At 46.0% G+C, this 25,314-nt stretch overlaps 1 protein-coding gene across 9 annotated transcripts in view; it reads right to left on the bottom strand.

Moving 5' to 3' along the window:
* OSBP2 (oxysterol binding protein 2) overlaps positions 1–25,314 on the bottom strand; it is a gene marked incomplete at its 5' end in the record, with an annotated part of 151,444 nt that overhangs the window by 77,800 nt on the left and 48,330 nt on the right. Inside the window, one exon of one of the 9 annotated variants that reach the window (XM_083589994.1) lies at positions 18,478–18,610. The exons of 6 other annotated variants lie outside the window; for them this stretch is intronic. In XM_083589994.1, the coding sequence (XP_083446120.1) occupies positions 18,478–18,556 (79 nt within the window). Of the gene's footprint in view, positions 1–5,686; positions 5,777–10,492; positions 10,609–18,477; positions 18,611–25,314 lie in introns of those variants that run through there. 2 more of the 9 variants (XM_083589995.1, XM_083589996.1) reach the window with 2 other exon arrangements.

The raw sequence follows: 25,314 nt of genomic DNA, 5'->3' as shown, positions 1-25,314 counted from the left end.
CCCATGACGGAGTGAGCTCCCGTTGCTCTGTCCCAGCTTCTGCCAACCTAGCAGTTCAAAAGCATACCAGTGCAAGTAGATAAATAGGCACCACGGCAGCAGAAAGGTAAACGGTGTTTCCATGCACTCTGGTTTCCGTCCCGGTGTCCCGTTGCACCAGAAGCAGTTTAGTCCTGCTGGCCACATGACCTTGAAAGCTGTCTGTGGACAAAGGCCAGCTCCCTCGGCCCAAAAGTGAGATGAGCACCGCAATCCCATAGTCGCCTTGACTGGACTCAACCGCCCAGGGGTCCTTTACCTTTTACAGGGGGCAACTAGATGCCTGCAGGAAACCCACAAGCAGGACCTGAGCACAAGAGCAACTGGGATTCAAAAGCATTGCTGTCTCCAACCATGGAGGCAGAGCTCAACCATCATGGCTAGTAGACACTGACAGCCTAATCCTTCATGAATTTGTACAATCCTCTTTTAAAGCATCTGAGTTGTTGGCCATCACTGCCTCCTGTGAAAGCAGGCTCCATAGTTTTATGCACTGCATGAAGAAGTGCTTTCCTTTTTTATAGAACGTATTGAAAATGTGTGTCTCCCGAATTTTTATTCCGAAGAGCCACTGAGTGCCGCCTGGGTTCTCCCTCACCCATAACCTCAGACCTTCCTTCCTGATATTCCAGAGGTCAACCAACGGGCCAGGAATATCTCCCCTTATAGAACTGTAGAACTGTAGAGTACGAAAGGACCCTGAGGATCATCTAGTCCAACCCCTTGCAAAACAACAACAACAACAACAACATCAACAACAACAACAACAACAATAACAATAAATTTTATTTATACCACACCCTCCCCAGCCAGAGCCGGGCTCAGGGTGGCTAACACCAGTAAAATTACAGTAAAATCGTAATAGAGGGGAAAAAACAATTTAAAATAAAGGTTAAAATGCAATTTAAAATGCAGCCTCATTTTAAAAGTAGCCCATAGATCAAAACCATAAGGGGAGGGAAAAACATAAGGGTCAGACTGAGTCCAAACCAAAGACCAGGCAGAACAGCTCTGTCTTGCAGGCCCTGCAGAAAGATGTCAAGTGTCACAGGGCCCTAGTCTCTTGTGACAGAGCATTCCACCAAGTCGGGGCCAGTACCGAAAAGGCCCTGGCCCTAGTTGCAACCAATCTAATAGGAATATGCAGATGTCCCCTACGGGGGACCCAACCTGCAAAATAGCTTTGGACTCTGCACAGTCCATCTGCATCACTGCCTCCTTTACAATGTCAGGAGACACTGCAGGAGAACCCGACCCACCACTTGCCTCCCCGGAAGGCATCAACCTCCCCATCAGCCGAGGCCAGCAAATGCCTTCGCAGGAAGCCATTCTCACCGTGAACTGAATGCCGGTGGGAAAAACGCTAAGAATAAATTGGCGCAGATTCTGTGCGTGTCGGGAAGCTATGCGTTTGCAATGTTTAGAAGGGGGAGAATGAAAACCGCAGGTGATTCTACACCAGATCAAACACCACGTCAGAACACTGAGTTATTAGCTGAGATGTACAAACGCCTCTCTTGTTATTTACTCCCTGTACTTTTAAATGGAAGACCAAGCTGTTGTTGTTTGTTTGTTTTGGCATGCTCAACATGTACTTGAGCCAAGCTCCACATGCAAACCCAAAACACACTTGCCTGTCATTCCCCTTGCTATTATGATATCTTTGACAGACAAGGGTATGGGCGATGTGTTTTGGTTTTGATCTGCAGGACACTTACAAATGAACCGGTTGCCATAGGAACTGCTTGCCTCACGGAAAGCCAAGGCTGCTATTCTTAGACACCTGACGCTATGATAGTCTCTGGCGTACCGTGGCTCAGAAGCTACTGGCCCTAACCTCCTGTGAGATGCATCTCCAGCCTGCTGTCTCAGGGGCACCGCTGAGCACATCTCGGCTCAGGAAACCGTGGCGTGGGCACAAGTCAGGCTGTTGGCGGAAAGGAATGCAAATTCTATTTTTAAACCATCCTCTCCAGCCCTACTTGCTGCAAACTACGGATTCTTAGGTCTCTGCAAAAAGACAATGCCCAATCCCCTGCCATGATGGATAATCCTAGACAAATTCATGTACCAGCTTATCCCATGGACACAAAAGGAACAAGCTCTGGGTCTGCGTGTGTCTTTGTTAAATACCAAATAACCCAGTTTCGTAAATGGAAGGAATATGTTAAATGTTGTCTCCGTTTTGCACACTCCGTTCCTTAACAAATGCCTTTCTATTCCAGGCATTTTAAGAAAGCTTCCTGGTTTTTCCCCATATAATTGTAGAATTGGGAGGGACCCGGAGGGTCATCTAGTCCAACCCCCTGCAATGCAGGAATCTAAAGCATCTATGGCAGATGGCCATTCAATCTCTACTTTAAAAACCTCCAACAAAAGACAGTCCAAAATCTCCAACGGGAGTCCTCGTTCCACTGTCAAACAGCTTTTACCAGCAGAAAGCTCTTCCTGATGTTTAGTCACAATCTCCTTTCTTGTAACTTGTTAACTATTCATCGTTCATTTAAACAGATTTTATCCACTTTGTGCTTTTGAGCTCTTTTTATGTACACTGCTTAGAAGACGCAGAGATTAAGCCCAGCTGAAATGCAATAAATAGGTGAAATAAAAGGAAGAAACTAGTGAAATAAATGTTGCAGTTCATATGCGAAGAGGGCAGGTAATTGAGAAGAAACCAAGGCATTTAGGGGGCTCCTGTGATTCTAAGAGCACAGCCTGTTCTTGGCCTAAAAACGATGTTTCAAGCAGCCTTCTCAGCCCAAGCCATTGCAATTTGACATTCCTGGCATGGCTTTGGCCTGTCAAAGCAGCAACCCTGAATCAAAAATGGCATCGTCTGAATTTTAATTAGCTGCTGTGCAAGTTGCAAGCAATGAGACCAGATGCTGTTGCTGATTTTAAATCATTTCACCTACAGGTGATGATCAGCCCGCAGCAGTCACACACACACAGAGAGAGAGAGAGAGAGAGAGAGAGAGAGAGAGAGAGAGAGAGAGAATATGTAAGGAAGCAGAAGGGCTGATTTGCCCCAAACACAAACAAAGATTAAGGTAAAGTAGAGATGACGGACCGGTTGCTTTCCGGATGTTGCTGGACTTCAGCTCCCATCAACCCCAGTCAGTGCGGCCAACAGCCAGGGATGATGGAAGCTGTTGTGCAGCAGCATCGGGAGGCCACAGATTGCTTAGCCCTGAGCTAGGATCCTGTTCTTGCATTCTCAAGGGGGCAATGTATTGGACACAGAAGGCAAAAAGGCAGACCGGTATTTCCTGCCCCTGAAATCTGTTACCAAAAGGGACCATATCCTGCTCTTCAGAGGTCTCCCTGAAACGACACCACATGGTCCTTCCCACCGCTCCCTATTGCAAGGTGTGCTTTGCACACTCAAAGAACAGCAGCTGACTCCAACTATAAGATCCTCTGTCCAGTGTTGAAATTAGCCAGCCACCAGGCGCATTTTGTACAACTATCTATCACTTGCGACCAAGGGAGGATGCCTGGGAGCCTGGTTGACGCCTGACATCCCCACCATCTTGAGATGCATGCCTGGGGATCCTTGGATCAAGACTGTTTTCACACAATACCACATCCTGTAAAATTTGATCAGTTATATTTTCTCTGCACAATCGGAATGAATTTCAGGAACCAAAATGCTTTTTCTGTGCCGCCTGAACAGGAGCAGTGAACAACATTACAGTCACTTGTTGGAGCTTGTTTTCACTTACCCTACCACTGCCCTGCTCACATTATGAATGGTCCGTGTCACCATTAAGAAAAAGCAGTTGGAGTAGGGTGGATATGTTGGAGTAGGGTTGGATATGTGGACTGTCCCTGGATCAAGTGACTTTTCTTCTTTAAGCTTTCAAAGTACTTAACCTAGGCTCAAGGTTGTCATCTGAACTAGCCGGATGTTTAACTGATAGTCAATCACAGTCAGTCCATAATTTGAAAAAATAAGACTTTAGAGCCAAAATAGCTACTAGATGTTCCCTTTTGGCAACTACAACTTTGGTTTAAGGAGCCATTTGGTGCCTAGCTTATATATCTGAGTTTCTAACACCACCTCCATCAGTGAGGAACTTCCTCAATGGGTTGACAAGGTGTGAATGCCATACAGACAACTAACTATGGCCATATTTCACCATATATATTTCACCTATTTGATGACCTAAAAATGAGAGGAGCACCCCTCCCCAAAACATGGCACCACTCCAAGATTGTAGTTATCTCAAAACCATTTAAAGACCACCAGAAGGTAGAATCTTTTCAGACAATCTCTCTGATTAATCAGGATCGTAACATATTTACATCAGGATTAAGGTATTTCTACAAAAAATAATAGCCCCAGATCAAGCTGGCTTTGTCCCCTATCAAAATATCACTGAACGAATCAGAACACTTTCAAACATAGTAAACAAACAACTTCCCCCCTTCTATTCAGGGCATTGGACATTCACAAGGCCTTTGACTGCCTAGAATGGGACAATATGCTGACAGTCCTATCTAAAACGCAATTTGAGCCCAAATTCATACAGATTTTGAAACGAATCCACTCCAAAGCTACAGCTACACTAAAAACAAACAATATAAATTCATCCCCAGTGGGAAATTGGCAAGGAACAAATAAAGGCTGTCCCCTCTCTCCCTTTTTGTTCATCCCAGCTTTAGAACCATTAGCTATATACCTCAAAACAACACAAGACATCAAGGGAGTCCAAACTGGAAAACAAAACTATATAATCAGGTTATTTTGCTGACGATTTAATGATTATGACACCTGACCCGCTGAACAAGGGAGCAACAGTACTTTCGAGAGCTTAACAACTTTGCAACACTATCAGGCCTGCAGGTTTTCTCAAAATATGAAGCTTTCTTCTTCAATGTACCACCTAAGATCCAAAATGCATTCATAGACCTCAAAGGGATTAGACCAGCCTTTCTCAACCTGTGGGTCCCCAGATGTTATTGAACTACAACTCCCATCACCCCTAGCTAGCAAGGCCAGAGCTGAGGGATGATGGGAGTTGTAGTCCAACAACATTGGGGACCCACAGGTTGAGAACCGCTGCATTAGACTTTGTCACATAAAACTTGGATATTTAGGAATCATTATAACAAGAAACCTTAACATAACCAGATGAGGGAAAGACCTTTTTGGCACAACGATAGACAATTGGTACAAAACAGTTTGGGAAACAGCCCACCTTGAAAGGTTAACAAATAAACCACGGTCGACACGTGGACAGATAAAGAAAGACGGCTTCAGCCCAGTGTGGTTTAATTTCATAACATATGTCAGCATTCCAGAAAATGAACAACACACACACATGAATTCAGCGTTTGGTTCACTCTGGTTGATCTAAATTTGAATTTAAACATAAATTAATATCTTCACTTTGAACCCCCACCCACCCCGCACGTTCATCAAGATACCAACACTTTATGTTCATTGGCAAAATAAGCACAGCGTAGGCACCTGCCTGATGTCAAAAGGCAGCAAGTTCCAGCGTGCCGTTGCTGCCACGCTAAAAGATTTGAGTTCTCACAAATGCAGAGCAGGTCATTGTGTGACACCTAAAACGGTGCCAGTTCCGCCGATCAAAACCGTCAAGCGTTCGTATGTGTGGTAAGACGATCTCCTACATACCCAATAGATCAATGCATTTCAGTCAATATTCTGCCTCCGCCACGTAGCCCACAGGAATTGCAACAGAATGCAAAATGACAGCTATTAATATATGTTGCCGTATCTGCACGCCTCCAATGTGGAATGCTAACCCGGCTCCTGTCCCACAAAGAAACTTAATCTCTTTCATTCTGTCCTCACCCACATCCCTTTCGTCTCCCGCTTGTCTGTAAAGGGGGAGCATTAGTCATTTTTCTAATGGTGGGGGGGAACGCTCAATTGTTTTTCACCTCGTTTTAATAGCTATGAATATTAAACAGAAAGCCTCATTCATATTTAATGGCCTTCTAGTTTATATATTTGAGACAGCTGCCTTGGTTTTTTAATAGAAACCACAAATAAAAGGCAGAGGTAGGCAATTCTTCCAGTTTCTCAAAATTTGCAATTTAATGAAACCGACAACGTGGAACGCAAATTGGCGACGGCAAAATTAAACAATTTCTTCTCCGTTACAACACCGTAAGCAGAAGACACCCCACTCTTCTCCCCTTACCACAAGCACCCGCTTTCAGAGTTAATGCGTACCTATAGCATTTGGCACAACTAGATTGCACGCAAAAATAAAGAGCGATCTCTCACGGCTGGCGAAAGACGGCTCTTAAAAGTCAGCGCTTCTGAGCACAGCGGAAACGGGGAAAGGATGCGGTCAGCTCAGCCGAAGGGGAGGGCAAGGCTAGCCTGACCACGGCACAGATGGGACCCTAGCCCCAGCGGGAGATGCACAGCCCAGCCAGATGGCTCCTCGCTGTCCTTGCTTGTGCAGTGAAAAGCATGGTCCGTAGGCAAACGAGTCTGTGGTTTTAATAATAATAATAATAATAATTTATTATTTATACCCCGCCCATCTGGCTGAGTTTCCCCAGCCACTCTGGGCGGCTCCCAATCAAATGTTAAAAACAGTACAGCATTAAATATTAAAAACTTCCCTAAACAGGGCTGCCTTCAGATGTCTTTTAAAGATAGGATAGCTGCTTATTTCCTTCACATCTGAAGGGAGGGTGTTCCACAGGGCGGGCGCCACCACCGAGAAGGCCCTCTGTCTGGTTCCCTGTAACCTCACTTCTCGCAATGAGGGAACCGCCAGAAGGCCCTCGGCGCTGGATCTCAGTGTCTGGGCTGAACAATGGGGTGGAGACGCTCCTTCAGGTATACAGGACCGAGGCCGTTTAGGGCTTTAAAGGTCAGCACAACACTTTGAATTGTGCTCGGAAACGTACTGGGAGCCAATGTAGGTCTTTTAAGACCGGTGTTATATGGTCCCGGCGGCCAGTCCTAGTCACCAGTCTAGCTGCCGCATTCTGGATTAGTTGTCGTTTCCGGGTCACCTTCAAAGGTAGCCCCATGTAGAGCGCATTGCAGTAGTCCAAGCGGAAGATAACTATAGCATGCACCACTCTTGCGAGACAATATGCGGGCAGGTAGGTCCTCAGCCTGAGTACCAGGTGGAGCTGGTAGACAGCCGCCCTGGACACAGAATTAACCTGCGCCTCCATGGACAGCTGTGAGTCCAAAATGACTCCCATTTTGTTGTTTTTTTTGGGGGGGTGGACTGCTTCACTGTCTCCACTCGCTGCTGTTTTCACCAGCACCTTCACAGAGGCCATCAGAACCAATGGCCCCGTGAGGAAAAGGCGATGCAGAAGGCAAAATCTTTCCCTACCTCCACTAGCTTGGTCCCTCCCCTTTCAGAGCCAACTGCTCCGCAAAGCAGGGCAGGAAGAGGATCTGCTCAGAGGTGCTGCTGCTGCTGTCATCACCTGAGTTGTCCTGAGCCTTTCCTGCTACAGTGGGAGGCTTCGCTCCAAGCCCAACCAGAGTCTCAAGTCCAGCAGATCCAAGCAAGGTCCCAGAAGGCAGTCCACAATCTGTCTCTCTCTCCCACCCCAAGTACAGTGGTACCTCGGGTTAAGTACTTAATTTGTTCTGGCGGTCCGTTCTTAACCTGAAACTGTTCTTAACCTGAAGCACCACTTTAGCTAATGGAGCCTCCTGCTGCTGCCGTGCCGCCGGAGCACGATTTCTGTTCTCATCCTGAGAACAGAAGTTCTTAACCTGAAGCACTATTTCTGGATTAGCGGAGTCTGTAACCTGAAGCGTATGTAACCTGAAGCGTATGTAACCCGAGGTACCACTGTAAAGCCAAAAAATTCAATGCATTCCTTTCTGAGAAGGCTGAAATGCAGGACTCTACTGTCAAAGAAGTTGAAAAACATCTTTATGTAAGTGACAACAGTGGCAAGAGTCTTAATAGCACAAGGATAGAAGACTGAGGAAACTCCGATTAAAGAAGTATGAGAAGAGAAACTGACGGACTATGCAGAACTGGCAAAATTGACACACAAATTACGGGACAAGGACAACTGTGACTTTAAAGATGAATGGGAACCTTTTACAAAATACTTAAAAGATGCAACAAAGTGAATTGGACTGCTTGGCGGGTTTTGAATAAACGCTCACAAACTTTTCATTGATAATAACCAGTTAGATATATTAAGGATCTATACAAATTTGTAACATGCAGAGAACAGCATTCATAGAGAAACCAGAGATGGGAACTGAGGGAAGTCGGGGTGGGGGTGGGGAGGGGGGTTGTCTTATGGGAGGGAGGGGGAGGGGGGAAATGGGGGAGAATTAAAGCTGATATGATTTAAGATAATGCATTTTGTTTAAATTCCTAATAAAAAAATTTTTATATATATTTAAAAAATGCAGGACTCTTCACTTAAGTAGCCTAGCAAGACCTACTTTGAGTAACAAGCAGCCTGTGGCGACCAGCCACATCCACACAGGCACCAGGTGTGTCATCCAGCCACCAACCCCTGCCCTAAATCTTAATTTCTATGCGGGGGCTAAAAAGGGGCTGTCCATATCTCTTGCTCATATCAAGCTCCACTTTTTCAGCCCATGTTATTCCTTCCTTCCAATCCAAGCCAGTTTTCATCAACCTGGATAGCTCAGCAGAACAGCCAGGGGCAGCTTGAGCACAGAATGGATGGGACTCCTGCAGAGGGATGGATGGCCCAGCCAGCTGGCCCCTCAATGTTGTGGCTTTCTTGAAAGCAGGATTCTTGTGGAAACATGTCCATGTTTTTTACCTGGCCAGCTTCAAAATTTCCCACTGGCTGCTGCTTTCAGCAGAACCCTCACAGAGGCGATTGGTTCCTGGCTGGCTGGGGCTGATGGGAGTTTCAGCACCAAAGATATGGAGGTCACCAGGTTAATAGAAGAATAGAATCATGGCGCTGGAAGGGACCCAGAGGAATATGTAGTTGTCCCATATGGGGATCAAATCTGCAAACGTGGTGTTATCAGCAGCATGCTCTAACCAACTGAGCTATCCAGTTGCCCAAATAAGTGTTCCCTGGCTGGATTGGAGAAGGCTAATCTAAGCCCCTAACACAGAGACTGTGTGGACCATACACATTAGATTGCAAAGATTAGGCATAGGCAAACTCCACCCTCCAGATGTTTTGGGACTACAACTCCCATCATCCCTAGCTAACAGGACCAGTGGTCAGGGATGATGGGAGTTGTAGTCCCAAAACATCTGGAGGGCCGAGTTTGCCTATGCCTGGCAAAGATCAACCAAAGGGTGGGGGCTCATATACAGCTGTGGGTACCAGGGTGGGGTGTCCTAAGACCTGCTGCTATTTCTGCAGCAAGGTTCCGTCAGGGTCCCTGTCTCTAGTGTCCTAAAGCTGCACAATCAGAGGGAAAGGAAGTGAGCCAGCCACTGAGTATGGGCTCATAGAGTCCTTCTGGAGAAGGAACACGGGAAGAACACCAAGACGGAGCTGTACTGTATGCTCCAAAGCTAAGCATTTAGGAACAGTGAAAATACCAGGTGCTTCAGTTTCATGAGAAGGGAACGCATGTTCGGCTATGTACAATGGAACTTCACAGAAAGCACAACTTAAGTCGCTCCAAAAGATTATATCGAAGCACTTGGAATCATTTGCCCATCTGCATGCACAAAAAATAGTAGATCTGGCCAAAAGACAACACATGGAGATCGGCATTCATCAATGCAATGTATCCTGAATTATTATTATTATTGTATAATCTTTGAAAGCTGTATAATCTTAGAAGGGTCACTGCTGTGACTATCATGTAGGGACCCTGCACTTCTGGATTGGCCACTAGACTACTGCTCATATATCTGGCAGTGCAGTCACAAATATAGCCTTTCTGTCACAAAATTATTCGCCCTTCAGCAAGAATAGGTGGGAAGAATAGCTTCCAACTGCAAATTCTGGCTTCATTGTCCCATATCCACGAACAAGCTGCAATTCTCTCCACAATAAAAGAAAGGTCACAGGCAGCTCAGGTAACACGTCAAAGAGAAAAGCCAACATCAGGAACTCAATAGCTACAAAGCTGACCCAGAGAACAGCCAGAGAAATCAGCAGGAAACACAATGAGGCCCAAATATAAACCAAGCCAAGCGCATTGTTAGAAAAACAAAAGAAGAGACTCATTCTCTCCTGTACAGAAAGTTATTTATATATCTGGATGAGAGGGGTTTTCAAAAATAGGTGGGGCCCCCTCCCAGAGATGTATGCGTGGTCTTGGGCTTAGCAACCATGAAGTGAAACTGGACAGAACAGCCTGTTTCTGAATATGAGGTTGCATTTCAGGGGTGGAGAGCCTCAGGACTGGGGGAGAAATGTGGCCCTCTAGACATCTTCATCTGGCCCTCAGAACTCTCCTCAGGCTGATCGCAACAGCACTCTGTCCACCTCCAATTCTCAGCAACTGATACGTTACCTGAATGTTAAGGATAATGGTTTAATTTCCGGAAATGGGAATGTTTACTTATGTTGGGTTACTGTGTATTTTTAGCATGGGGTTTATCCTTTGGCAGTAGCTGTCATGTGATTGGCTGACTGTGAGTTACATGAGAGAGCCACATTCCATTCTGTTGTGACTGTTATTCCAGTAACTGTTGTTTTTAACTGCTTTCGGCTCACTCGCTCACTTGCTTGCTCTGTATGAGGGGGAATGGCTGCTGAGAGAGGCTTCTCAAGATACTGCTGAGGACGGTGTGGTGTCAGTGTGATCCGTCTGAAGTAAAACAGAGGAAGATCCCTAAACATTAATATCCTGTGAACTGCCCTAAGACCTGCAGGTATAGGGTGGTTACTTCATTAATTAAATAACTGAGGAAATCTGTGCAGGAGCTAGATTGTAAATATATTCTTCTGTTATATGTTTGTGAAAGCAAAGTTCTTTTTGAATATAAAGAGTCTGGACATTGTATAGTCTTTACAAAGAAGTTATCAATCACCCAGAATAGTTATTTAGCTTTCTAGCTGTAAGCTACTCTGCATATCATCAGAATTACACACACATACACACACAGAGTGCTTTTTTCTATTAAAAAAATGTTTAGGGGTACTCTCATTTTCCTACTCATATTGAAATACTGCCCCCTCAATGAGGCCAAACTTAGATTCGCAAAATGTTTAGGGGTATGTGTACCCTTGCATACTCCCAGAAAAAAGTGTGTTCTCGCTCTCGCTCTCGCTCTCCACACACACACACACACACACTCAACACACACACAGGCATACTGCCTCTCTGACAGTGGACAGAATGGACCAATGCTTCTGAGCTTCCCAGGGCATTTGGCTGCCCTCTGCTGGAAGCAGAATGCTGGAGCAGATAAGACACAGCACAGGCAACCTGAACATCAGTTTAAACACACCCTGCAACCTGTAGTGACTGCTGGGAGGTAAACCCATTTAGCCACTTCTCAATGTAGCAGTCTCTTTCCCAATTAAACCACCACAGGGCAAAACACAGTTGATTTGCACAAGCCCTGTGCAACTTCCGTGTCTGGGGGATAAATAATGCTGGCGAGGCAGAACAGGAGCCCCGAGGCCTGTAAAGCAACACCAGTTCCGGGACATCATTTGGAGTCAGGTCCCTCTCACTAACTGGGGCACAGCTCAGCTCACTTGCAAGCTCCCCCACGGATATAATTTCCCAGTAGGCAGATAAAGCCGCGCTCTCTCTCTCTCTCTCTCTCTCTCTCTCTCTCTCTCTCTCTCTCTTTTCTAAACGTGTCACCGAAAATAAATTTTTAATCATTATTTAAATACATTTTCCACCCTCAGGACGTTCTAGGGTTTCGCCATCTCACAGGAAGAGAAGGATGCAAGAACAGACTGACCCCCTTTCACACTTTTCCCCGGGGGCCAGGAGAAAGGGGAGATGCGGGGACGACGTGGCCCGGGTAACAAGCCTGAACTCTTTTGTTGAGCATCAAGCTATTTCAGCTGTTTAAAAACAACACAGAAGAAGATCATACAGGCTTCCTTCAGTTCACTGCTCTTGGGAGTTGTTATAAAACTCCCTGCCAAAACTTTCCTAAATGATGATGCAAGTACAGCAGGGAGGAAAGGAGTCTGAAATTTGTGGGAAGGCAAGCAGGCAGGCGGGATGCGGGTGGTGCTGCGGGTTAAACCACAGAGACTAGGACTTGCTGATCAGAAGGTCGGCGGTTCGAATCCCCGCGACGGGGTGAGCTCCTGTTGCTCGGTCCCTGCTCCTGCCAACCTAGCAGTTCGAAAGCACATCCAAGTGCAAGTAGATAAATAGGTACCGCTCTGGGGAAAAGGTAAACGGCATTTCCATGCGCTGCTCTGGTTCGCCAGAAGCGGCTTAGTCATGCTGGCCACATGACCCGGAAGCTGTACGCCGGCTCCCTCGGCCAGTAAAGCGAGATGAGCGCCGCAACCCCAGAGTTGGCCACGACTGGACCTAATGGTCAGGGGTCCCTTTACCTTTAACCAGGCAGGCAGGCAGGCAAGCAAGCAGGCTGGTTTTCAGTTGCAACGCATTTGACCTTCTTGACATAATCACACTGGTATATAATGGGTTGTATCTAAACTTTAGACAGACTCAAGAGCAGACAATTTGAAATTAATGGACATGACTCATTTAGGTCCATGGATCTACTCTGAGTAGGTTGGATGCAGCCCAATAATAATAATGGCAGCAACATCACACACACCCTGCCATGTGGGCGTCCCTTGCAGGCGACCACAGTGCCTGGAGACTGCAGACAAGTTGTACATCCATAGCAGTGACCAGAGGAGAAATGACCGCTGGGAGGACTGCAGAGAGAAGAAACTCATCTGCAGCAGCACGATCGGACGCCTTCGTCTGCCCCAGCTGCAACAAAACATGTCTCTTCCACATCTATCTCTGCAGCTATAGCAGGCGCTGCAACCTCCTAACTGCTTGATCTCACCCCCAAAGTCTCACTCCTCCATTGTCTCCAGAGACAGACCAGCAGTGATGATGATGGAAATGAGTTGCTCCCTTTAATGTTGGGTGAGATTGCAATCCCAAGCCCCTGGGTCTTTGCTGCTGGAGGCCGCAAGAGTATAGCCATCTGCTGACCTCTGGTGCCACAGAGCTTCCACTTATTGTGTGGGGTCTTCAGGGGAAGAAGAAGCCATTTCCAGTCTGGCCAGGGCAGGCCTGGGCACAAGGAGTATCGCACAAGGTGGGGAAGATGTTGTCTCAATCAAGAACCAGCATTGCCCGAAATCTTAAGAACACTGCTAGGGTCTTGCTTTCTATTGGCTCCACCACCTTGGGAGAGCAGCCTGCAATCTTTAAAGCGCCTACAACCTATTCTGTATTCTCTTTCCCACATGGGCCAACCAAATGCCTCTGGGAAAACCTCAAACACCTTGAGGTCTGAGCTTCCACGCCTCTATGGTCTTCAAATAAAAACATCTTGGAGATCCTGGGCCACAGGGATGTCAGGCTGGCCTCAACCAGAGCCAGGGCTTTTTCGGCCGTGGCCCCGATCTGGTGGAACGCTCTGTCACAAGAGACTAGGGCCCTGCGGGACTTGACATCTTTCCGCAGGGCCTGCAAGACAGAGCTGTTCCCCCAGGCCTTTGGCCAAGGCACAGTCTGACCCCCTCCTTCTGTAATCCTCATGGAACTCTAGCCCGACGGTTGCCATTAATTTGATTCTGAATTGATTTTAGAATGTATTTTAGTTAATTGACTGTGATTTTACGTAAATTGTGCTATTTTTACTGTTGTTAGCCGCTCTGAGCCCGGCTTTGGCTGGGGAGAGCGGGATATAAATAAATTATTATTGTTACTGTTATTATTATTATTATGGTCTAACTACACATTCAACATTTTAAACATGGCTGAAAATTAAACCCATTAGACTATCTGAGAGCAATATCCTCTTTTATGCATGACCAAAAAAAAAGCAAGAGTAAGTTCTAATTATATAATGCACAGATTGCATGTATGTGTGTATATGCACAATTATGTAATGGTGGGATAAAAATAGCACCTGACCACCACATCACCAAGAGTGGAAAATGATCAAGCCAGCTGAACCCTAGGATGGAAGGCAGTTTCCATCACTGTACTTTTTTAAGCACCTGCTAAAAAGATTTTTTGTTTAGATAAGCCTACCCAGATGTTTCGGAACTTGATGAAAGCCTTAATCCATTTTTAGCCTATTGTTATTTTAACTTTTCAAAAGTCTTAAATTATTCTTGCTAAGTTTTCCTATTGATAATTTTGCTGTGCACTGCGTTGTGGTGTTGCTGTTTAAACATTCAAGCAGTGTATAAATTTTATGAAACAAATAAATAATAGATCCCCCAAAAGGTGTCCATGTTGGTCCATTGCAGCATCTGAGCAGCTGACGCTGTTATTTCAGCCCAGGCATTTGTGGGCCAGAACCTTCTGCAGATGCAAAAGAAATCCAAGCTGCGTTGCTCGTAGAGGAAAAATACAAAATCAATTGTTTAAACTTCGGCCGGATGAACTACTGCTGCTCTCAGCCCATTCATTAAAATCATATGAGTTTTAGTCCATTAAGCGGGGGGGGGGGGGGATTCTCAAAGCAAAATGTGAACTTTGCTTTTCAGTAGTTGGAGCAGGCACCAAGATAGAAGATGCATTACCTCCTCCTTACATGAGAAATGTATGGAGATGGAACAGGGTGGAGGCCTCTCCAGACAGAGACTGTCATCTGCAGCCTTTCAACATTGCCATTCAGAGAAAACAGCATATTTGAGCATGTTGCTGAGCTGCTTGAGGGAGAGGAAATCTGCAGGTAGGGAGAAAACACATTTACAGAGGAGGTTGGTCCATTAGGGCACTGTTCCACCAACACCAGTCTGCCTGTAGCCAGCCGTCATGTATCTGCTTTGCAGGCAGAAGGTGCCAGGTTCAATCCTTAGCAACTGCAGGTAGGTCTGGGAAAAAATCCTAGAGAGCCACTGCTAGTCATTGCAGATAATCCTGAGCTAGTCTGTATAAGGCAGCTCCTTATGTTCTTACAATCAATCCAGGGGATGGCACTGGCCACCAGCTTCTTCTTCCTTAGCCTCAATGCTGCCCTTGTAGGGAAGAGGATGGGGGCAAAACTAGAATCAGTTGCCATGGCCTGTCATTGTCTCTGGCGCCACCTACTGTTGGGCTCCATGCCTACCACCCAACCAGTCCCAATTGGCACCAGCCACCACGGTACATGTATGTGCCACTGGACCCTACACACTTCCTATTTCAATTTGAACTGCACACAACAGCAACGTACTGAATAAAATGGAAAGGGCGGAATTCATACCTGGAGCCCCAGAGAACCATAACTATGATATACAAACACATCACACTCTCCAAACGTCCATCATCAGCATGCAAAGCTTCCAGATACATAAACATTAATATATTCAAATTTTAAAACCTTTAAAACCTTTAATGATTAAAGAAAGAGTGGGGTTGTCCATTTTTAATAGCAATAAGGTAAAGGGAATCTCTCAGCCCTCCAATTATTGGAAACAGCCTAAGTGCAATTGCCTATAATTTAGGGGCCTAACTGGTAATAGTGGCTAAAAGACTGCAACTGTCAATCCGAAGTCCCAGTGCAAAATTAAATGTCACAACAAACTCACTGGCTGGGTTCAGATGTCACAGTTAACATGAACAAGCAGCGTGTTTTGGTGCTCACTGCTCATCTGTCCCTGCTGCACCCCACTTTTTCTTTTCTTTGACATGTTGGAGAAAAAATCAAACAGGAAGCCTGCTTTGCATTATGTGGGAACCAGCATTTGTGGCTTTTGCTTCTCTCCAAGCAAACCACAATTGGAAAGCAAGGGTTAAACCTAGTTCACACATTCTGTTTGTTCACATTAAGCCACAGCTGAATGATTGCTATTAATATCAATTACATTTATCAATCGCTTTACACAAGGAAAAGAAACCTCAAAGCAACTTAGCAACAGCAAATACAACAGATAATAGCAATTAAAACCATGGAAAAATGAACAATACAGATGCATTAAATACTCATCCAGCAACATATTCATAAGGACAAGTCCTACCCATGCCACTAAAGGATGAGACCACCACAGGATGCAATCTAATTAAGCAAAGGCCTGGGGAAACAAAATAGCCTTAGTCTAGTGATTAAGAGGGGACGCGGGTGGTGCTGTGGGTTAAACCACAGAGCCTAGGACTTGCCGATCAGAAGGTCGGCGGTTCGAATCCCCGCAACAGGGTGAGCTCCCGTTGCTCGGTCTCTGCTCCTGCCAACCTAGCAGTTCAAAAGCACATCAAAGTGCAAGTAGATAAATAGATACCGCTCCGGCGGGAAGGTAAACGGCGTTTCTGTGCGCTGCTCTGGTTCGCCAGAAGTGGCTTAGTCCTGCTGGCCACATGACCTGGAAGCTGTACGCCGGCTCCCTCGGCCAATAAAGCGAGATGAGCGCCGCAACCCCAGAGTTGGTCACGACTGGACCTAATTGTCAGGGGTCCCTTTACCTTTACCTTTAGTGATTAAAGACTGACAAGGATGCATCTCGTTGGGAAGAGCATTTCAGATGAGGGCCACCACTGAAAAGGAACATTCTCATGCAGCCATCCTCCACACTTCCCATAGGTGGGCCACACAGAGAAGAGCCAGTGGTAATAAAAACAGCAGGGTCTGGGCTGGTTCATATGGAGAATGGCAGTCCATACTAAACTACAGCTTATCATGATGTCCAAGCCAGGCCATTATGTGCCCTCAGGCAAGGCACTAGATCTTGGTACTAGGCCCACATCAGAAATAGGTCAATAATAGTACTGACCTGATTTATAATGCTAATGCAATTATTGCAAAGAGGGTGGATTAGATCCAAAGAGCCGGGAAGTAGAAGGAAACAGACACCAGCACCCTGTTCCACAAACACTTGCACAAAAGTTTGTGCAGGTGCAAAATCCAGGATAGGTCATTCACATCCTTCCTCTTGGGAAAGCAGTAGAACACACTTGGATTCCTCTGCAATGTTCAAGTACAGTGGTACCTCGGGTTACATACGCTTCAGGTTACAGACTCCGCTAACCCAGAAATAGTATCTCGGGTTAAGAACTTTGCTTCAGGATGAGAACAGAAATCGGGCTCCAGCGGCGCAGCAGCAGCAGGAGGCCCCATTAGCTAAAGTGGTGCTTCAGGTTAAGAACAGCTTCAGGTTAAGAACGGACCTCCAGAACGAATTAAGTTCTTAACCTGAGGTACCACTGTACTGGCATGAGGCAGCTGTAACCCACCAAAAGTATTCCACATGCAATGCCATAGAGCACTGTGTCAAGCACCCTATCAACACTAAGCATTATTCTATCATATAAGGAAGACTTTGCCAAGCTGGGGCCCCCTCCAGATATTGTCAACTACAACTCCCATCAGCCCCTGCCAGTTCGTACTGATGGGTGTTGTAGTCCAAAACATCTGAAAGGTACCAGGTTCCTAAAGGCAAAGATAAGGACAGGAGCAGACCTACAGAGACAGAACCTTTCCCATATGTTTGCTTCAAGGTATATATTTTGCTACAAAACCCCCAAAACACCACTTTTCACCTTTAAATGCCACCGCCCACATATTTTGTGCTTCGGCAAATGTTTTTTCACCTTCCAGGTGGATTCAGAGCATGCTAGAGTTATGCAAGAGCCAGTTCTTCAATAACTCACCACCTCGTGCCAGTTAAAACAGGCACAGCGGCAGGTGATTGGAAGTGTTAGGAGTTAAGTTTGGTACACAGAGATAGGGTGGGGGTGGGGGTGGGGACTACAGTGTTGTACAGTGGTACCTCAGGTTAAGTACTTAATTCGTTCCGGAGGTCCGTTCTTAACCTGAAACTGTTCTTAACCTGAAGCACCACTTTAGCTAATGGGGCCTCCTCCTGCTGCCGCGCCGCTGGAGCCCGATTTCTGTTCTTATCCTGAAGCAAAGTTCTTAACCTGAAGCACTATTTCTGGGTTAGCGGAGTCTGTAACCTGAAGCGTACGTAACCCGAGGTACCACTGTGCTTATAAATAGGATGTAGTCAAAAGAGAAACAAAGTAAGCCACATTCTCCACGTTTATGAAAAACGTGGATTTCCCCCACTCTGATCCATGACAATTTCACACTCTCCACGGCTGCCAAGAGGAGAATTAAGCTCTGTGCAGACATAGTTGGTGGTCTATTGCTGTTGCTCCCTTTCATTCCGCATGAGATTAACATGCTTTTCCCAGCTGCAAGGCAACCTTCCCCCCCCCCCGCCCCCAATAAGGCACAATACTTTCGCCCTTTTCTTTTTAAAGTACACAAATACCCCATGAATTGATCATGCAGTGAAATATACCAGTCAGTGGAAGCCGGAAGGGCCCATAGATAACCGAAGGCCTCTGGAAAGGGGGTGGTGATGGGAGGGGGAGAAGTCCAGAGAAGGCCAACTAACCCTTCTTAATTTTATTCAGGCAGCCCGAGTTGCAGAAGGAGCGGACGGATCCTGACTCCCAGCAGCCCCTCCCCTTCATTCCCGCCGTCAGAGGGGTCTGGCGGAAGCTCCAGCTCAGGGCATTGCCTGAGGTTGTTTATATAAAAAAAAAAAGTGGAAGACACTAATATTTAAGAAACATCCTGATTCAGCAGGGAGATGGTGGCCTGCTGCATCACTGCTCTCAGAGAAAGCACATCAAACATTACAGATTCTGGCCACATGCTAGTCCTCTCTCTCCATATAGTTTAGCCCCATGGATCTCCCGGCAACCATGAAAGCTGCCTCATTATACCACAATGCACCACAGCCTCTCTTTGGGAGCAATAAGGCAAGGCTTAACTCCATCCCTGCTGGGGAGACAGGAGTTCTCTCGGAAAGTAAAAGGGGAATGGAACAGGGAAAGGAGAGAGCCGCATATGAAACGCATAGGCTGCATTGCCGGCTTGCTGCTTCCCCTTTATGGAACATGCGCTTTGCAAAGTCACATGGACCACAGGAAGCTGACAAAGGCGATCTGGGAAGGTAATTGGGAAAGAGCCCTGTCCCTTTAAATCCTCGCTAGAGGTTGTTTTTAGGACGTTTGCTGGAATATGCATCAGAGCTTAAACACACACACACACACACAGCCTGGAAGAGTGATTTCTACATCATTCTGTTAAATGAAAAATGACCTAAAAACTACATTCAGAAAATGAACAATTCTGTATTCACCCCCAAAATAAATTTCATACCCAAAGGGAAAGGTTCCTCACCCCTCTACTGCAAGAGAAATCTAGGCTTGCCCCCCAACTGAATATGCAGCTTCCCCACCCCACACTCTACCCCACAGAAGGAATTTGACAAGAGCGAGAGAGAAAATGCTGGATAAATTCCTGTTAGGTGTGAGCTACAGTAAGCTCACTATGGAAAGGGTGTTTGCTGCTAAATAGGAGTTGGGAGAGATGAGGAAAAATGGGGAAACCACCTATGAATGCCTACAATCATTTTATTTTATTATTCCCAGTCCTTGTAACCTTTAGGGGGAAATCCTAAGGTCTGTTGGACCACAAAGTAAAGATTCAGAGCTCAGAGTAAGAAGAAAATGTGTAGACTAACAACACACATTCTCGTTCTGGGGAGCGGCTGCAGCTTAGTGACAGAGCAACTGCTTTGCATGCAGAAGATCCCAGAGTTGATCCCCTAGGAAGAGATTCCTTGTCTGAAACGCTGGAGGACTGCTGCCAGTCAGTGTAAACAATACTGAGTTAGTGGGTGGTATAGGTTGTAGCCAATGCTAGTCCTACTCAGAGCAGTCACACTGAAACTAGGTTTACATACATAGCTCAGTCTGTAGCATCTCTTGGGATGTTGTTGTTGTTGTTTAGTTGTTTCCGACTCTTCATGACCCCATGGACCAGAGCACGCCAGGCACTCCTGTCTTCCACTGCCTCCCGCAGTTTAGTCAAACTCATGCTGGTAGCTTCGAGAACACTGTCCAACCATCTCGTCCTCTGTCGTCCCCTTCTCCTTGTGCCCTCCATCTTTCCCAACATCAGGGTCTTTTCCAGGGAGTCTTCTCTTCTCATGACATGGCCAAAGTACTGGAGTCTCAGCTTCAGGATCTGTCCTTCCAGTGAGCACTCAGGGCTGATTTCCTTAAGAATGGATAGGTTTGATCTTCTTGCAGTCCATGGGTCTCTCAAGAGTCTCCTCCAGCACCATAATTCAAAAGCATCAATTATTTGGCGATCAGCCTTCTTTATGGTCCAGCTCTCTTCCATACATCACTACTGGGAAAACCATAGCTTTAACTATACGGACCTTTGTTGGCAAGGTGATGTCTCTGCTTTTTAAGATGCTGTCTAGGTTTGTCATTGCTTTTCTCCCAAGAATCAGGCGTTTTTTAATTTCGTGGCTGCTGTCACCATCTGCGGTGATCATGGAGCCCAAGAAAGTAAAATCTCTCACTGCCTCCATTTCTTCCCCTTCTGTTTGCCAGGAGGTGATGGGACCAGTGGCCATGATCTCTTGGGATAAGTGGCTTCAAACAGACTGCAAGGCTTGTTGAGTGCCCCGTCTTTCCAACAGTAGTTAAAGTACACTTCCCTTAACAGCCAACAGGAGGAGGCAGTGTCCCTGTGGTCAGAGACAAAATGGCCAGTTCTTCAGCTGTCTCATCCATAAACTATGGCTTAGCACCAATGCTCAAGCATTTGTGGACTCCCGGAGAGGAGATTTCGCTCCAGACAAACCATAAGCTCAGATTCAGACAACACATTAAGCTGAACCAATACAAAGACCAGAGGAAGCAGGAAGCAGCCAGCATCGCCTCTCCAGGAACCCTCTTGCTACTGCGTTCCCAGTAAACCATAGTTTGGCTTAGAGTTATGTACAAACCAGCTCTCTTATCTTGGTTTACGAAGAAAAGCATCCAAAAATCACGGTAGGGCAATATAGTCATTAAGACCGAACGAAAATCCACAAAGAAGAGGACGAGCTTGTGAATTCGCCAGAAGTATTGCTAGGCAATACGAAAACGAAATCAACTTATTCCGCCTAATAATCTTTAAATGGACTGTGGGAGGTGGGATGCCAGCTAAATTAGATTAGACGGTACTCGAAGCAGAAACATCTCAGGTTGCACCAAAGGCTAAAGAGATTGAAACACGGATGCAGCCAGGAGCACGGGCAACCACAGACAGGCACATCCTGAAACATCACAGGGATATATAAACTACCGCATTCTCTTGCATCAGCTGCTGAAACCATCTTTTAAACAGAGTTTATCTTTTGTTTCTATTTAGATCTGCATGCAGAAATCTGGGGGTTGAGGGATGAGAAATAGGAAGATCCTACCATTAATATTATCAGAAAAAGCCTGAAATAAGTCTGTGGCTCCATCTGGTTGGGCTTTTATTAGTTGTTATTAATAATAAATGTGCATATTGACAGCTTTATAATTAGCTCCTGAATACACCCTGGATCCTTGCAGGGAGATTGATTTCCTCATGCAATACTCGTTCGACTGCCAGCCTTGTCTCCCAGCTTGCTGCCTCCCACCCACCCTCTTTGTTCCATTCTTCAACCCCACCCTTGGCCAACAACCCAGGGACACAAACCTCAGTATTCTGTTGCGCCAGCAAAAGAGTTCATGCTGAGTTCTGAAAAGTCTGTGTTTTTAGACTTACTTTATTTATGTCCTGCTTCTCCCCCCACCCCAATAAAGGAATTGGAGAGTGCCAGGAAGGACCCACAACAATGAAAGAAGCCCACAGTCCTGGGCTTAGAGCATGGGTAGGCAAACTAAGGCCCAGGGGCCGGATCCAGCCCAATCGCCTTCTAAATCCGGCCCGCGGATGGGCTCAGAATCAGCGTGTTTTCACATGAGTATAATGTGTCCTTTTACTTAAAATGCACCTCAGGGTTATTTGTGGGGCCTGCCTGGTGTTTTTACATGAGTAGAATGTGTGCTTTTATTTAAAATGCATCTCTGGGTTATTTGTGGGGCATAGGAATTTGTTTTTTCAAAATATAGTCCAGCCCCCCACAAGGTCTGAGGGACAGTGGATCGGCCCCCTGCTGGAAAAGTTTGCTGACCCTTGGCTTAGAGTGTGGTGCTGATAACGCCAAGGTTGCAGGTCCAAACCTTGCACTGCAGGGGGTTCTGACACTAGATGATCCTCAGGGTCCCTTCCAACGCTACGATTCTACCCCTTCTAATTATACAATAGAAAGAAAACAGCGTACATTTCCAAGTTTGCACTGGTACGATGAAATGAGAACTGTTATATAGAACATAAGAAGAGCCAGATAAGGTCAACGGCCCACCTAGTCCAGAACCCTTTTCTCTTCCATTCTGAAGACAGATGCAAAGAATTCATAGAGTTTCTCTGCAATGTTTGTATCCTCCTTTAGCACACCTTTGATTCCCTTGTCATCCAAGGGCCCAGCTGTCTCCCAGCCTCCTGCTACTAATGCATTTAAAGAATGGAAGCCAGTCTTCTAATGCTGCCTGAAAGCCTGAACTCCAGATGTTCTCAACTAACAGCCCCAACAGGCACAGCTGAGCTAGCTGAGGCTGATGGGAGATGCTGATGATATTTATTTGTACCCTGCCCATCTGACTGGTTGCCCCAGCCACTCTGGGCGGCTTCCAGCATATATTAAGACATAATAAAACATTAAGCCTAAAATAGCTTCCCTATACAGGGCTGCCTTCAGATGTTTCCTAAATGTTATATAATTACTCATCTCCTTAACAGCTGATGGGAGGGCATTCCACAAGGTGGGCGCCACTACCAAGAAGGCCCTCTTCCTCTGATGTAGTCCCAAGCATTTGGAGGGCACCAGATTTGGTGAAGTGGGCCTTGTGTGGGGTGGGGGTGTTGATCAGAAGTAGTGCCACCACCATCCATGCCTTGCTCTTTGAAACTGCTAATCTAACTGCAGACAACAAAGATGCACAGAGCACTAGGCCTTCCTTGCACATCTAATGAACAGGGCTAGAAAGCTGACATTAACATTCAAAAGCAAACAAGTAAAAAGTTTGAGACTGGTGGAAAAGGTAGCATCTGGCCACAACTGTCCCTGGACGGGCTCGAACCACCAACTTTCAGATTCACCTTCTCTATGTTGGGTCTACCCCAACTTCATCCCAAGCTATAAATTAGGGGGTGAGGAAACACTAGGGTAAGGAATCACGAGTCTATGAGCCAGATGCAGCCCACAGTGTCTCTTGAATCCGGCAAGCAGCCTCTCATCCTTGGCCCTGTCCACCAGACACTGAGGTCCAGCTCCGAGGGCCTTCTGGCGGTTCCCTCGCTGCGGGAAGCCAAGTTACAGGGAACCAGGCAGAGGGCCTTCTCGGTAGTGGCACCCGCCCTGTGGAACGCCCTCCCACCAGATGTCAAAGAGAGCAACAACTACCAGACTTTTAGAAGACATCTGAAGGCAGCCCTGTTTAGGGAAGCTTTTAAAAAAGGGACGCGGGTGGCGCTGTGGGTTAAACCACAGAGCCTAGAGAAGGTTGGCGGTTCGAATCCCCGCGGCTCGAATCCCCGCTCCTGTTGTTCAGTCCCAGCTCCTGCCAACCTAGCAGTTCGAAAGCACATCAAAGTGCAAGTAGATAAATAGGTACCGCTCCGGGGGGAAGGTAAACGGCATTTCCGTGCGCTGCTCTGGTTCGCCAGAAGTGGCTTAGTCATGCTGGCCACATGACCCAGAAGCAGTATGCCGGCTCCCTTGGCCAATAAAGCGAAATGAGCGCCACAACCCCAGAGTCGGCCATGACTGGACCCAATGGTCAGGGGTCCCTTTACCTTTACCTAGGTTATTGTATTTTAATATTCTGTTGGAAGCCGCCCAGAGTGGCTGGGGAAACCCAGCCAGATGGGCGGGGTATAAATAAATTATTATTATTAATTATTATTATTATTATTATTATTATTATTATTATTATTATTATTATAGCTATCCCTTTCTTTCCCTTCCCTGCTTTGATGCATCCCAACCCACAACCCCCAGTGCAGCAATGCGGGTGGGGCGGGGCGTCCCCACTGGGAACAAATTGTTACTCAGGGCAGGGCAGTGGACGGAAGGGCTGGGGAGAAAGAGAAGGGGAGAAGCAGGAGAGAGAGAGAGAGAGAGAGAAGGGGTCATCATCATACACTCTTTTGAGGGGTAGATAACTCGTGTGAGTGTGTGCGGGAGCATTCACTGTGCCCCGAGAGCAATCTTTCTTTTTTAAAAGAGTGAATTACTACAAAGAATAATGGAAATAATGAAAGCAGCCATAGATCATAGCATACCGAAGGAACAAGTTATTTCAAGTCAAAGGTTTCGGCGTTCACGCCATTGGGCGCAAGTGAATGTTTCAATTTGCCAATGACTTAGGAACGATTCCTGATTTTCTAAGAAGCTATTACAACGCTATTTTCCTCCCTCCACTCTTGTATAGCTATTTAAACATAACAACGCCATCGCACTCCACTTTCCCATTCTGTCATTCTCAGGAGTATTTTCCATTAACTTCACGTATCAAAGCCTAGTGACTATAATCACATACATGGCTAATGCTGCATCAGTTTAAAAGTAATTTCTTTATATAATTCAGGAGAAGTAGCAAAGGATCCGGCATTATATGGCTCATCTTTTCTACAGCGGTTCCAATTTTACTCCCGTACCTGTTTGCAACTGAACACATCCCCCACGTATGATAAAAAGACCCCCCCAACTGTTATAGTGTTGCTTAGATGTGTTTCTATATATAGACACTTGCTCTTAACAAGATTATTTCCTTTTTTTCCACATATATATTCCCATTCATAAAATGTTTTGAATTTAAGAATAGCCCTATGGCCAATCGCAGTTCAGTATCCATTCTCAAAGTGGCCAACTAGATGTCCATGGGAAAACCCCAAGGAGGATCTAACCTAACAGCCACACTCTTCCTTCCTGTGGCTTCCAGTAATTGGTATTCAGAAGCAGAGTATAGTCATTGTGACTAGTAACCACTGATAACCTTGCCCCATCGTGCATTTATGCATTCAACTCGATACTGTAATTTTGACTCCACCTTCTCAGTGAAAACATAAGATCTTACAGAATTCAGATTTTAACAGTTTTTACAACCTTGAATAAGCAGCCTTTCAGAATTAGCACAGTTTGTACTTCAGAAACCGTGCTAATTCTGAAAGGCTGCTTATTCAAGATTGTAAAAAAACAAAAACAAAATTCAAAACCTGAACTCTCCCGATCTCATTTTCATCTGATATTTACAGACTTGCAAATATTCAGACTGTGAAAACTGGATCGCAT

This window comes from Podarcis filfolensis (genome assembly GCF_964270895.1).
Source record: "Podarcis filfolensis genome assembly, chromosome: 16".
In the NCBI taxonomy this organism is placed as follows: domain Eukaryota; kingdom Metazoa; phylum Chordata; class Lepidosauria; order Squamata; family Lacertidae; genus Podarcis; species Podarcis filfolensis.
Note: the sequence above shows the minus strand (reverse complement) of the source record. Positions and strands in the feature narration are given on the sequence as shown.